Source organism: Lissotriton helveticus, chromosome 3_1 (assembly GCF_964261635.1).
Source record: "Lissotriton helveticus chromosome 3_1, aLisHel1.1, whole genome shotgun sequence".
NCBI lineage: Eukaryota > Metazoa > Chordata > Amphibia > Caudata > Salamandridae > Lissotriton > Lissotriton helveticus.
Window position 1 is genome coordinate 843,419,757 of NC_136061.1, and position 12,190 is coordinate 843,431,946.

At 47.5% G+C, this 12,190-nt stretch overlaps 1 protein-coding gene across 8 annotated transcripts in view; it reads left to right on the forward strand.

Moving 5' to 3' along the window:
• ZMYM4 (zinc finger MYM-type containing 4) overlaps positions 1-12,190 on the forward strand; it is a 1,395,070-nt gene that overhangs the window by 869,099 nt on the left and 513,781 nt on the right. For all 8 annotated transcript variants that reach the window (XM_078681133.1, XM_078681129.1, XM_078681130.1 and 5 more), the window contains exons 20-21: positions 7,319-7,498; positions 7,630-7,721. In XM_078681133.1, the coding sequence (XP_078537259.1) occupies positions 7,319-7,498; positions 7,630-7,721 (272 nt within the window). The remainder of the gene's footprint in view (positions 1-7,318; positions 7,499-7,629; positions 7,722-12,190) is intronic.

The window sequence follows — 12,190 nt, forward strand, 5'->3', positions numbered from 1 at the left end:
CCTCTCCCTTAGAGAATGCTCGAGTCACTCAGCTTTCAGAAAATGCCTAAAGACAGTACTATTCTAGGAGGAGCTTGCTCGACCTGTTTACCTCACAGCTCCGCGCGGAGAAACACCTTCGGGTGTGATGCCGGCGCGTTACAAGCCCATAAATAAATAAAATAAATATAACCGCGAGGATTATAATGCACTTGAGAGTATATGGTATGCGATATCATGGAAACGGCTAAGGGATGGATCCCGAAAGCCGCAGACAGGCTCAGCTCATGCCAGAGCACTATCTCACACGATTCCAAGCACTCTGCCTTCAGGATTGTCAAGGCCTGCCATAGGAGTGACTGATAGGAGATCTGTGTGTCCATTTAGGTTTAGATATAGTGTGAGAAGTTGGCCTGATGTGCAGTGCTCACTATTCTAGTGATCACTATATATCAGTCCAAACAACCCTTATTGATGATTGGTTGTAAGTCAACCTTATAGACCAGCTATCCTAGTAGCATGGATACGAGCAGTCTAAGGCTAAGACTCTAGAGGGCGTGTTAAGCCAGCTGTTTTACCATCACATTACCCCTTGAACACCCAGTGAAAGGACACCACACAAGTTATTATGAAAAATAAACAGTGTATTTATTTATAACAAGACTACCCTGGCTCTTTATGAGACAGGGAGCTAAGCACACAACAAAACTCTTACGAAAATACTTTTAAGTTAGCACGTTACACAAATGCCCGAGGGGCACGAAAAACCATATACGCTAAAAGTGGAATGCGAATTACTAGCAGGTAAGTAACAGTTCTAATAGGCTTTGGAATCGCTAGGACTGGACTAGGGAATCGTTAGATTACTACTAGGAGGCCCAGGGGACTCGGGTGCAGAGTGTGCACTCTCACGCGGGATGCGGGACAAAGTCTATGGAAGCTAGAATTCACAAAGTTAGTGTTCACGGGCGAACCCGACCTGGTAGGGAGAAAACGACAGTGGATCCTGACCCTTGGATAGTGAGGCTATGCTGGGACACCGGAGTGCCGAAGTTACCTAGCCCAGGGGCTGCAGCTGCATAGGTCTGAAAAGACGTCGGGGATCTCGTTGCCGGACCAGGAGCCTGGAAGGAAGAAGTTGCTGGCAGGCGACCAGTGAGGAAAAGTTCGATGGATCCAAGCCTGGATCAAGGAAGAAGAAACCTGAAAGCAGAGGGGACCAAGTTCTTGAATCACTAGCCAGTGATTAAGTGGGCACCAGGATGGCACCGGGCGAAGTCACCGCAGTCAGGTGAGTGGGCGCTGCTGGGCTCTGCAGTCTCTCGGGCCAGGAGGCGTTGTCGGCGACCAGGATGGAGGTGCGAGCTGTCCCACGAAGGATGAAGTCGTCGGCGTCGAAGTTACCCAGGAGTGGGCAACAAGCCTTGGCTAATTCAAGCCCACGCGGTGGACTCAAAATGGCGTCTTGAGTGGACCAGGAGGGTCCGGGGTGCTCCTCTTCTGGAAGGGAGCAAGGGCCAGTCTGGAGCAACCAGACCAGCAGCAGAAATGTCGTCGGGCGTCGTCAGGAAGGCCACAAGCCAACGGGCTAGTAGCCAAACAACGCGGTGAGCAGCGGAAAGCAGAAGGGCCCCACGCAGATCGTGGAGATGCTGGGGGGCTGCACTTCGGAGCTGGAGCTGCTCAGAGTCTGGGCTTCTCGGACCCCAAAGCACTCACCAGGAATTCACTCGGCGGGCTTGCTGGAAAGAAGTCGTGCAGTCTTGCAGATGGCCGGTCCCTTGAGGTCTCGTCGCACCCACGGTTCTCAGCTGGGCTGTAGAGGTGGGTAGAGGTCAGAGGTGCCAGGGAAGCCGGTTCTCGTCGAGCTGGGCAGTCGGATTCCGGAGGAAGGACTTGCAGCAGACCGCAGTGTTCTTAGATGGTGCCTGCGGATGCAGGGTGACTACTCCTTAGTCACAAGGGAGAAATCTTAGGAAGAAGTCTTGAGTTCCTTTCGCAGAAAGTAGTTTCAGGATTCAAAGATGATCTGATTTGGAAGGGGGCCAGTCTCTACCTTTATCCTGTAAAAGGGGGCTGGCACGCGACTAGGTCCTGCCCTAGGGGTGGGACCAGGAGGGGGGTGGTTACACCCACTTCCTTGGCGGGCTTTTCCCCAGGCCAGGGGCTGGAGTGCCCCTGGAACTGGTTCCAGCCGGCCTATGCACAGTGAGCACCGGGGTGCCACTTGCAGTCACCTTCCTCTAAAGCCCTGCCTACCTACAATACACAAAACCCTGTCTGGGACGGTGCTGGCACCGCCCCTGGCAGGAAACCCTTTGTCCTTATCTCCTGCTCTGGGAGGACTCCCAGCAGCAGGAGGGCAGACTTGTGTCTCGGTGGCAGCATCCATTTTGTGGATGCTAAGGCTCTGTCTGACTTTTAACCGGGTTATAGGTTACAGGCATGTCGTGTCCCTCTAGAAGGGTGGAATGCTAACCCCGTCGCCAGAATTGGCGAGGGGTTAGTATTCCAATTCGTATGACACCTTACTCGACATGTTTTGATAAAGCGATACCAGAGTTGGCACATAACCGCGAGGATTATAATGCACTTAAGAGTATATGGTATGCGATATCATGGAAACGGCTAAGGGATGGATCCCGAAAGCCGCAGACAGGCTCAGCTCATGCCAGAGCACCATCTCACACGATTCCAAGCACTCTGCCTTCAGGATTGTTAAGGCCTGCTATAGGAGTGACTGATAGGAGATCTGTGTGTCCATTTTTAGGGTTAGATATAGGTATACTATATCTAAAGCAAAGGGTGAGTACACCACCTTGCCCCAGCTGTCGTGCAGCCAGTTGTGTCAGTTTTAGTTAGTCAATCCAGGGGTGGCATAATACATGCTTCAGCCCCTGGGAGACTTCTGGGTGCACCTCAGCCCTGGGTACAGGGACTTGGAGAGGGCCCAGTGCCAATTCAGTACCTAAGTACAATTTGGATAGAGAGAACAGCTAGGCTGTGGGTCTGATTAGCAGGCCCACAGCCAGGGAAAGTCGTAAACCAGTGCAGCAAAAAAAAGCAAAAATCTGGGTGATCATAGGATTGCAGACCCTACTCTCCTACATATAGGAATACTATATCTACAGCAGAGGGTGAGTACACCACTTTGCCCCAGCTATCAAGCAGCCAATTGTGTCAGATTTGGATGGCCAGCCAGGGGTGGCATAATACATGCTGCAGCCCCTGGTAGGCCCTGGGTACACCTATGCCCTGGGCACCTAAGGTACACTGTACAGGGACTGATAAGGTGACTCAGTATCCAATTAGATATGTACCTAAGGTACATGGAATCCATTTTACAGAGAGAGCAGTAGGCCTGGGGTCCTGAATAGCAGGGCCCCAGGTCAATTAAGTCAGAAAACCAGCAAAACACCAGGCAAAAAGTTGGGGGCAACCATAGGGATCTACCTTCCTACACCGATCTTTCAGCCCTTGTCCTGGGTTTCGGTCAGGACGACCTTGAGACTGCTGGGCCTCATGGCCTACTGCGTCCTGCTGACCTACCATGCTAGAGGGCATATGCAGGCTTTGCAGTGGGACCTGAAGTGGGACCTTAAGTTCCAGTGGGCGCAGCATAAGGGGAACCTGTCTGACTACATCCAGATCTCAGAGGGCACTGCACAACAATTGCAGTGGTGGATCACGAATCAACATTGGATCAACGGCAGATCCCTCTCCCTTCCCCAGCCGGAGCACACAGTGGTGATGGATGCGTCCCTACTGGGATGGGGTGGCCACATGGGAGAGGCAGAGATTAGAGGCCTCTGGTTTCCGGTGGAGTCCTGGCTCCATAGCAACCTTCTGGAGCTTCGGGCGATCCTTCATGCACTGAAAGCATTCCTTCCCTCTGTCAAGGGGAGGGTGGTGCAAGTGTTCACAGACAACACCACCGTCGTGTGGTATTGCAACAAGCAGGGCGGGGTGGGGTCGTGGGCCCTGTGTCAAGAGGCTCTGTGCCTCTGGACATGGCTGGAATGTCAAGACATTTCCTTGACAGTTCAACACCTGGCAGGTTCTTTGAACATCAGGGCGGATGAACTCAGCCGCAGCTGTATGATGGATCACGAATGGGGTCTTTACTCGGAGGTGGCGCAAGGTCTCTTTCGACAGGAGGGAGAGCCTAGATTAGATCTATTCGCCACCGAAGAGAACGCGCAATGTCATCACTTCTGCGCATTGGAGTTTCCAAGGCGGCACTTGCTCGGCGACGCTTTTCATCAAGAGTGAAGCTGCAATCTATTGTACTCTTTTCCGCCTAAACCACTACTACCCAGAGTGCTGAAGAACATTTGGCTTGACCGGGCCAAGTTCATTCTTGCGGCTCCTGACTGGGCTCGAAGAGTTTGGTATCTTGAGCTACTCAGTATGAGCATGGATTCCCTCATCTGACTGCCTCTTCGGGAGGATCTTCTGTTGCATTAGCAGGGAACGGTCCTCCCCCTGAACCTGTCCAGCCTCTACCTACATGCTTGGAGATTGAGCGGTGACAGTTGATTCCTTTTTACTTGCCTCCTGTAGTCTGTGATATCATTCTGGCAGCCAGGCATCCCTCCGCTAAATTGGTATACGCCTGCAGGTGGAACAAATTTGTGGCATGGTGCACAGCAAAGGCTGTGGATCCCCTTTCTGCCCCTCTTTCAGAAGTCCTTTTGTTCCTTTTTTCTCTGGCCCAGTAGGGCTCTGCTCTGGGCACTATTGAGGGCTATCGTTCTGCAATTTCGTCCTTTCTCAGGCTACCTGATCTGCCCTCTCTTTTCAAGTCTCCTGTTGTAAATAGAATTCTCAAGGGCGTTCCTATTCCGTTTGTAATGCCACAATGGGACTTGAATCTGGTTCTTATCTATTTGATGTGCGCTCCCTTTGAGCCGATTCACAACTGTCCTCTTAGTTTATTAACTTTGAAAACTGCTTTCCTGGTTGCCATCACCTCCGCTAGGCGCGTGAGTGAGCTCCAGGCTCTTTCCTGTAAGCCTCCTTTTCTGTCATTCATCCGGATAAGGTTTTACTTCACACTCGTCCTTCCTTCTTGGCAAAGGTTGTCACTGCCTTCCACATCAGGCAGACTATCACCTTGCCCACTTTCTTTCTGCCTCCGCACCCTTCCAGAGAGGAAGAGAGGCTCCACCGTCTGGACCCAAAACATGCACTCTAATTTTACCTGAATCTCACACAACAGTTCCGGGTGGATGACCAGCTCTTTGTTGGCTACGTAGGTGCAGAGAAAGGCCAGGCTGTACACAAAAGGACTATATCCCACTGGGTCGTCTTGGGTATAAAGGTCTGTTATCCTCTGGCTAAGGAACCTCCGGTGGGGCTGCGCGCCCATTCTACCATGGCGACAACGGCTACTACTGCATTGGGACGTGGTGTCCCCCTGCAAGACATCGGTCAGGCAGCCACGTGGGCCTCACTGCGCACTTTTACCAAGTAGTATTGCCTTGCCAGTAAAGTCCAGAGGGACAGCTTCTTTGGCCGTTCTGTGCTCCGTGACTTTCTGGTGTGATCTTGGTTCGCAGACCCACCACCGGGGTTGGTATTGCTGGGGTATCTATTCTAAGGTAAGGAATCTATCACTAACGTGTCTCTTTCAGATGCACAAGTTACTTACTTGCATTAGTTAGTGATAAATTCCTTACCGCCCCACCCATCATCTTCGTTCTGCGAACTGATTTCTAGGGTTAAGGTCAACCCTTTCAGGGCCCTAGTTTTAATGCACCTGTGGTCAGTATCTTGCAAGGCTCTGCGTTCCTGGCACGGAAAGTAGTATACAGAACTGACGTCAGCACCTTTGGGCGCGTCGGTGTAGCTCCAGCGACGTCATCTCAGTGACTAAGACGCCAACGGCGTACGTGGAGCCATACGACGACGCCTACCGACGCGCAGGGGTACTGCTGACAAACTTTCCGGATCCGACGTCTGGGGATATTCTAAGGTAAGGAATCTATCACAAACTAATGTCTCTTACATATATATCGTTACACAAGTAAGTAACTTGCGCTTTACTTTATCTGCATTCATTAGATGTAAAAAGAGTTGTAATGCATCCTGTTCACTGCACTCACACGCACTATTTGAAATATTTTGTACCCTTCTATTACTTTCACACAGCTGTATTGATAATGCCCTGTTTCCAAGCTGGTGATTATAAAATGGGTTTTGATTTGGTATGCTAAGATGAAATGTACACTTGATGCAACTCATTGGATTTTCTCCACTGGAAAAAACTGAAGCTTTAGTACCATTCCTGGGTGGCTTTCCACTAGCTGCCATTTGCAGAGCAGTGGCATTGGTCATCAGTTTACAGTTTTCATAAACGTTTTTATGTTGATGTCCCCACATGAAATTGGCACAAGTTGGCCAAGCATCTTTGAAGACTGCCTCTTCCTGCTAGTCACTGCATATAAAATGGGGAGTGGTGCTGCGTCACCATCTTTGCATAGTATGTATTATACTATAAAACTAGCAGTAAGCTGAAAACATTACTCATTTGTCACGTTCTGTTTGCAGTTTATACTCTTTTAGGGTTTTTTGTCTCATCCCCTCAACCTGGGAAGCTTTCAAAAGGGTTCTGTTTTAATGTAGTCAGAATGTGCTGTTATAAACTTGTAAACATACCATCGTCCAAATGTGGAAAACAGTATTAATTTAAGGTGGATTCTGAGACCTTTTGCTTTTTGGGTTTCAGAAAGTGATCGAGCCATTTTTGAGGTACTTGAACCTGCAAGCATTGTTTCAGAAAAACAGCTTTGTCAGGTCCCTGACCCAACAAGCACTGTTTGGCGCCATATGAATCTACAAGCCAAGAGGTCTCAATCCAATTGCTACATGAAAGTATTGTTTTCTTTCTCCATCGTGGAAATAGTCACTGAATTAAAAAACAATTTACCCTCCACCCTAGGTTGCCACGGAGAGTTGGCTTTAGTGGATCGCCGTAAATTAACGTCCTAAAGCCCTACTACTGCTTCAGAATGAATTGGCTGCCTGATTCTGAATCTCTGTCCTTTAAGATAAAAGGGCCAGCTGTTTGTGGCCATATGGTCAAAGCACACTCTGCGTGTAATACTGTTTATCCCACTTTTTCCTTTTTTTAATGAGATATTAGAATTGTTCAGTGCCTGCATTTTAAATGTTACCGGGTTAGTGGCTGTTTTTTTAATACATTTTATTGTGAAAGTATTTGTGGTGTTTTCTTTGCATGTATATCTGTTTGAGGTTGAGTAATTGGGTGAAGCTCTCAATTGTGAAATAATGTTTCCTTAAAAGTAGTTTATCGATGTTTCATTTACTTTTACAGACCAAGGTAGCACTTACAGCGGTGACATAGAATCTGAAGCAGTGTCCACACCACATAGCTGGGAAGATGAGCTGAACCACTACGCCTTAAGATCAGCTACTGTTCACGAGCCTGACACTGAGCCGAAACGACCTTCCAGAGTGGGCACCGAACAAGACTTGGAGGCAGACTTCCCAACTGGTTTGTGAAATAAGTGGGGAGAATTGGCTGCTAGTAGAATAGATTTCTTTTTTGTTTGTTTTCATGCAGTCTTTGTTGATTTTGTGACTGTGCTGCTCCGGACCAGACAACTGTCTTCTCTTTCATTCCAGAAGCCTATGACCCCCTGACCAGAGGACCTGGCCTTCTGTCTCGGAGAGCCCGGCGGAGGCACCGGGATGGATTTCCACAACCCAAAAGACGGGTGAGTGCGGAGGCTTTTATGTTTTTTAGGTCTGGCATAACCACACCGCTGTTGCATTATCATTTTTGATAGGGACTTGTAACCACAAATTCCTCAACTTTTGAGTATTCTCCAGGCATCAGACTGGACCTGTAAACTTTTGAGCAGTACCTCTGCACACCCGTAGGTGGCACTGTGCAGCTCCGCACTGATACAGTTCCAGTCCAGAAATGACATGCTGGTCCTATGTAGTTACCAAACCCACGTGCTGATGTCAGTTCTTTTCCTTCCGTGCCTCTAGACGCTGATCTAGAGCTACCGCTCATCTCTGAGACCATTCTTCATCCAAAATCAGTGTGTGAGGTAAATAGCACCTCCCAAAATAACAGGTTTTAATTCTTCAAGTACTATCACAAATGCCTGTGTGCCTGGTTTCGAGCCACCCCTCTAAGGCCTGCTGTAACTGTGTGTCAGTGAACCCAAAGGTCATACAAGACCGCAAAGCAAAACTGTTGCCAAGCACAGTAAGCCTGTGCAACGAGACCGGTCCAAGTCACTGGGTTTCTCTGGGTTCCCGTTTATGGTCCAGAAGTCATTCCCTTGGTCAATTGTGTCACGTTCCAAGTATTCATATAAGTCTATGAAAAAGCACCCAAAAATCCAAGCAGGACTTCTGAGAAGAAATTAGAGCATCACTATGCCGTGTAATCTCGCTCCTAAAGTCAATAAAAGTTGGACCCTTTCCTGCAAGTTGTCCTGGCTTAACCAGAGTTTATGGAGCGGTTTGCAACTCCAAGGCAACGCGAAGAGTTCCATCTAGGCCAGTCTCTGACTCTTCGGATCCTTACTGTCTTCCTCTGGCATACTTTTGGACCATAAAGAGCAGAGTCCCCCTTAGTCTAAGCTTATGCCGGCAGATTCACCCTCTGCACCAGTTTATACTCTCTGAATCCACCACTGGGCCTCCTCTGGCACCTGTTCTGCCATCCCAGATCCTCAATGCCAAGTCAGACTCCCATCAACGTCATAAGGCTGTCAAACTCAATTAGCACTACCATGACCAAGTGTGAAGTCTGCTTCCATCGAGGCATCACCTCCCGGCTTGACTTACCGCCTTGACAAAGAATATATGCGTTGTATTCCTTATTTGGCAAGATTCATACAAAGGTTACAATTCAAGTGAAGAAACTGTGCCACCATAACACAAAGAGAATTGCAATGATGGTCTTCAAGAAGCCAGTGACTCATCCTGCAAGCAGAGGTGATGGCAATAAGGAAGGCAGTTTTGAGAGTCAGCAACCTGAGAGGACAACTATGAAGAAGCTCGAAGGAAGTGCACATAAGTAAAATTAGAACAAGATTTTAGTCCCACTGGGGCATTACAAAAGTAGATGAAGGGAATAGATGAATAAGGCCCTTAAAGCACAAGTTATTTACCTTCGGTAACGATATATCTGTAAGAAACAGTAGTTAGTGTTAAATTCCTTACCTTAGAATATCCCCAAGTGTCAGACTGGATCCGGAAAGTTTTGCGTAGCAGTACCCCTGCGCGTTGGTAGGCGTCGACTGCGTCCGTCGTCTTTGGCACCGGGATGTCGTCGGAGTACTTAGACGCCGCCCTCGCGCACTGACGTCAGTTCTTATACACTGCTTTTCCGTGCCAGGAACGCAGAGCCATGATAAACCGACACTGGTGCCATGAAACTAGGGCCCTCAAAGGGAAGAACCGTAACCCTGGATATCGGTTCGCAGAACGGGGAGGATGGGTGGGGCGGTAAGGAATCTAACACTAACTACTTTCTTAAGTGTGTTTCTTGGACAAAATGAACAGACTGATTCTGAGCACCCCTCAGGAAATGTTGGCCTGCTAGCTCACAGTGCACCATCTGTACCCCTAACCCTACAGGGTAAAACATGTGTGTGCAACTCCAGAACATGACAACCCTGATGCCCCAAGTAAATCATGGTATCAGATCTAGAATCAATTCGCTCAGCTACTTATGCATACCGAAAAAGATGCACAAGAAATCCACTACATGCAATTTCGATATTTATTGAAGCATTGTGTTTCTTTAGCAAAATGCGTATGCTGCAGTGATTCAAGAAGGAAACAGAGTAATGTTATTAGCAACATTAGAATGGCAAGAAGATGAACAATCCAACCTTTTTGCAGATTACAGAAAACAATATGCTTACATACAAGTATTCAGGGCTTGAAAAATCCCCCCACTTTGGTGAGTTTGGTGAGCCGGATTTAATCAAGACAAGCTATTTTTAGGGCCTACGCGCCCGTTCTGGTTAACTGACAACAGGTGTTCTGCTTGCTCACAAAGTGAATGAGCAATAGAGATGCCTTTCAATCTTATCTTGTCACATTTGCTCGGCTTTCAGACAGAACAAAAGTCAGTTTGTCTTCCTACATTTACTTTTCTTTCTGTGACTAAAGTTAGAAGATGTTGTAAAGTAAACTGTGACAGTCGCGCTGTATAAAGCATGTGAAATGAGACTGTAAGATTTCAGGCTTTTTTTCTAACACAGCACTGAAATTGCTAATAAGTGAACTGTTTACACATTTCAATTATTTTTCACTAGTTATGAAGATACATTTTTAAAAAAATTTTTTTAATTGTCGTGAAAAGAGGACGACGTCCAGTGACTTGCCCCAGACCTACCGGCCTGTCTGTTTCTCGCACCTGCTCCAGCGAAAACCCGGTGTGTCCTGCAGCCAGCAGCCCTCAGGAACCCAAAGGACCTGCCCTGCCTTCCAAACCCAAGACATTGTCTCCCGTGAGCACCGGATTTGCTCACCACAGACTCTGGCCCAAGCCAAAACCGCGAGTTTGCACCACCCTGCACCCGATGCCCACAGCCCAAGTTTGTGTGTCCCAACACCACGAGGTGGTCTCCCCGGCGATCCTGACCTGTGACCTGAGATCTGGAGATCTCTGACCTGCGTCGAATCTCCAATCGACGCCTTCAGCCCCTTTCTGTAGGATCCCCCTGACCGCGACCGGAGCTGGTAAAAAAACTGACGCCTAAAGACACCCCCGCACCTGATGTCCCACGGCCTTGTGTTGCCCAATTGACAGTGTCCCAGCATTCCCAGGCATCCCATTGAAATTAACAGGGCACCAAATGCCAAAACAGCACCCAGCCACCGCTGCAGGTGTACTTTGGGTGCTGCCTCAGATCCCCCTTTGCCCTGAACCTAACACCAGGAGCGTTGCTCACATACTTTGTGGCCTGCTTGTGAGCTGGGGGAACCCTGGTTCTAATCCCAGAATACCAACTTCCACAAACTTGTACTTACCTGCAAACCAATAACTTAATTTTCTCCCATAAGATTGCATTGACTGTTTACCTTGAAAATTCTTCAAAATGTGAAGTTGCTTTGTTTGAAGCACTGAAAAACTGCAAATGTACATAAACTGATTTACTTACCTTTTCTCTAGGAAATGTCCAGTTTGATATCTAGGCATATCTCACCGAGTAGAAAAAGAAACTTAAAGTAATCTAAACAGTAACATGCAAAGTAATCTATAAAGTAACTGAAAGGTAATTTAGAAATATTGACTTCTCTGTAATTCAACCAACTGCATTTGAACCTGCATTTAACTGTAAAACATTGCATAAGGTTTTACAAAGTATTTTTTCACGTAACTGCACCAGGGCCTGGCTTGTTTCTAGAAATAAAATAACGTAATATTTTTGATACAAACAAATTGGTCTGAGTTCAGTCTTTGAGTGTGTGACATCAACAAATGCTTAACACTACCCTATGATAAAGCCTTACTGCTCGCCCACACTACCACAAATAGAGAGTAAGGTGCTATCTACTTTTACCTCTGCCTGCCTTTGGGGTTCCACTGTACTCTGTGCACACTATACCTCATTTTGGTATAGTATATATAGAGCCAGCTTCCTACAGTCAAAAATGCTTCAGCTACACTTAGCAAACACTGCGACGTTAAGAAAGCCAGCAGCTTCCATTACCCATCATGCACTGTCACAGTTTGTCTCATAGGCTCAGTTATTTCATCCGGCTCATGCTGACTAGACCTCAAAACGCTTCAGAGGTTCTTTGGCTCTTTTTTTTTCCTGAGCGTTTTTCTTCAGAAACTAATCCTTTTACACTTCATTTAATGTGTTTAAGAGTCCTGTTTTGCTTCTTAGAAATATGTTTTTCTTCAGTATGCCTTCACTGTTTGTGAAGTGTCCCAATGGGTGAGAAAAAAACCTTCCGATCCTCATTTTTGTGTGGTCTGCCTTCCACCTTCCACCTTCTCATAGTGTAGAAGACTGTCTTCATTGTCAGAAAATGTAAAAAACCACTTTGAAGGACAGGGAAAGTATTTACCGGAGAGGAACTTTGGAAAATCTTGGAGCAGTAGAAGTAAAGACTAATGATAACACCTCCTACTGCCAAAGGCTCCTCCCCCTAAAATACTGTACGTTTATGACTTCAATAGGAATACATATAATGCAGAACG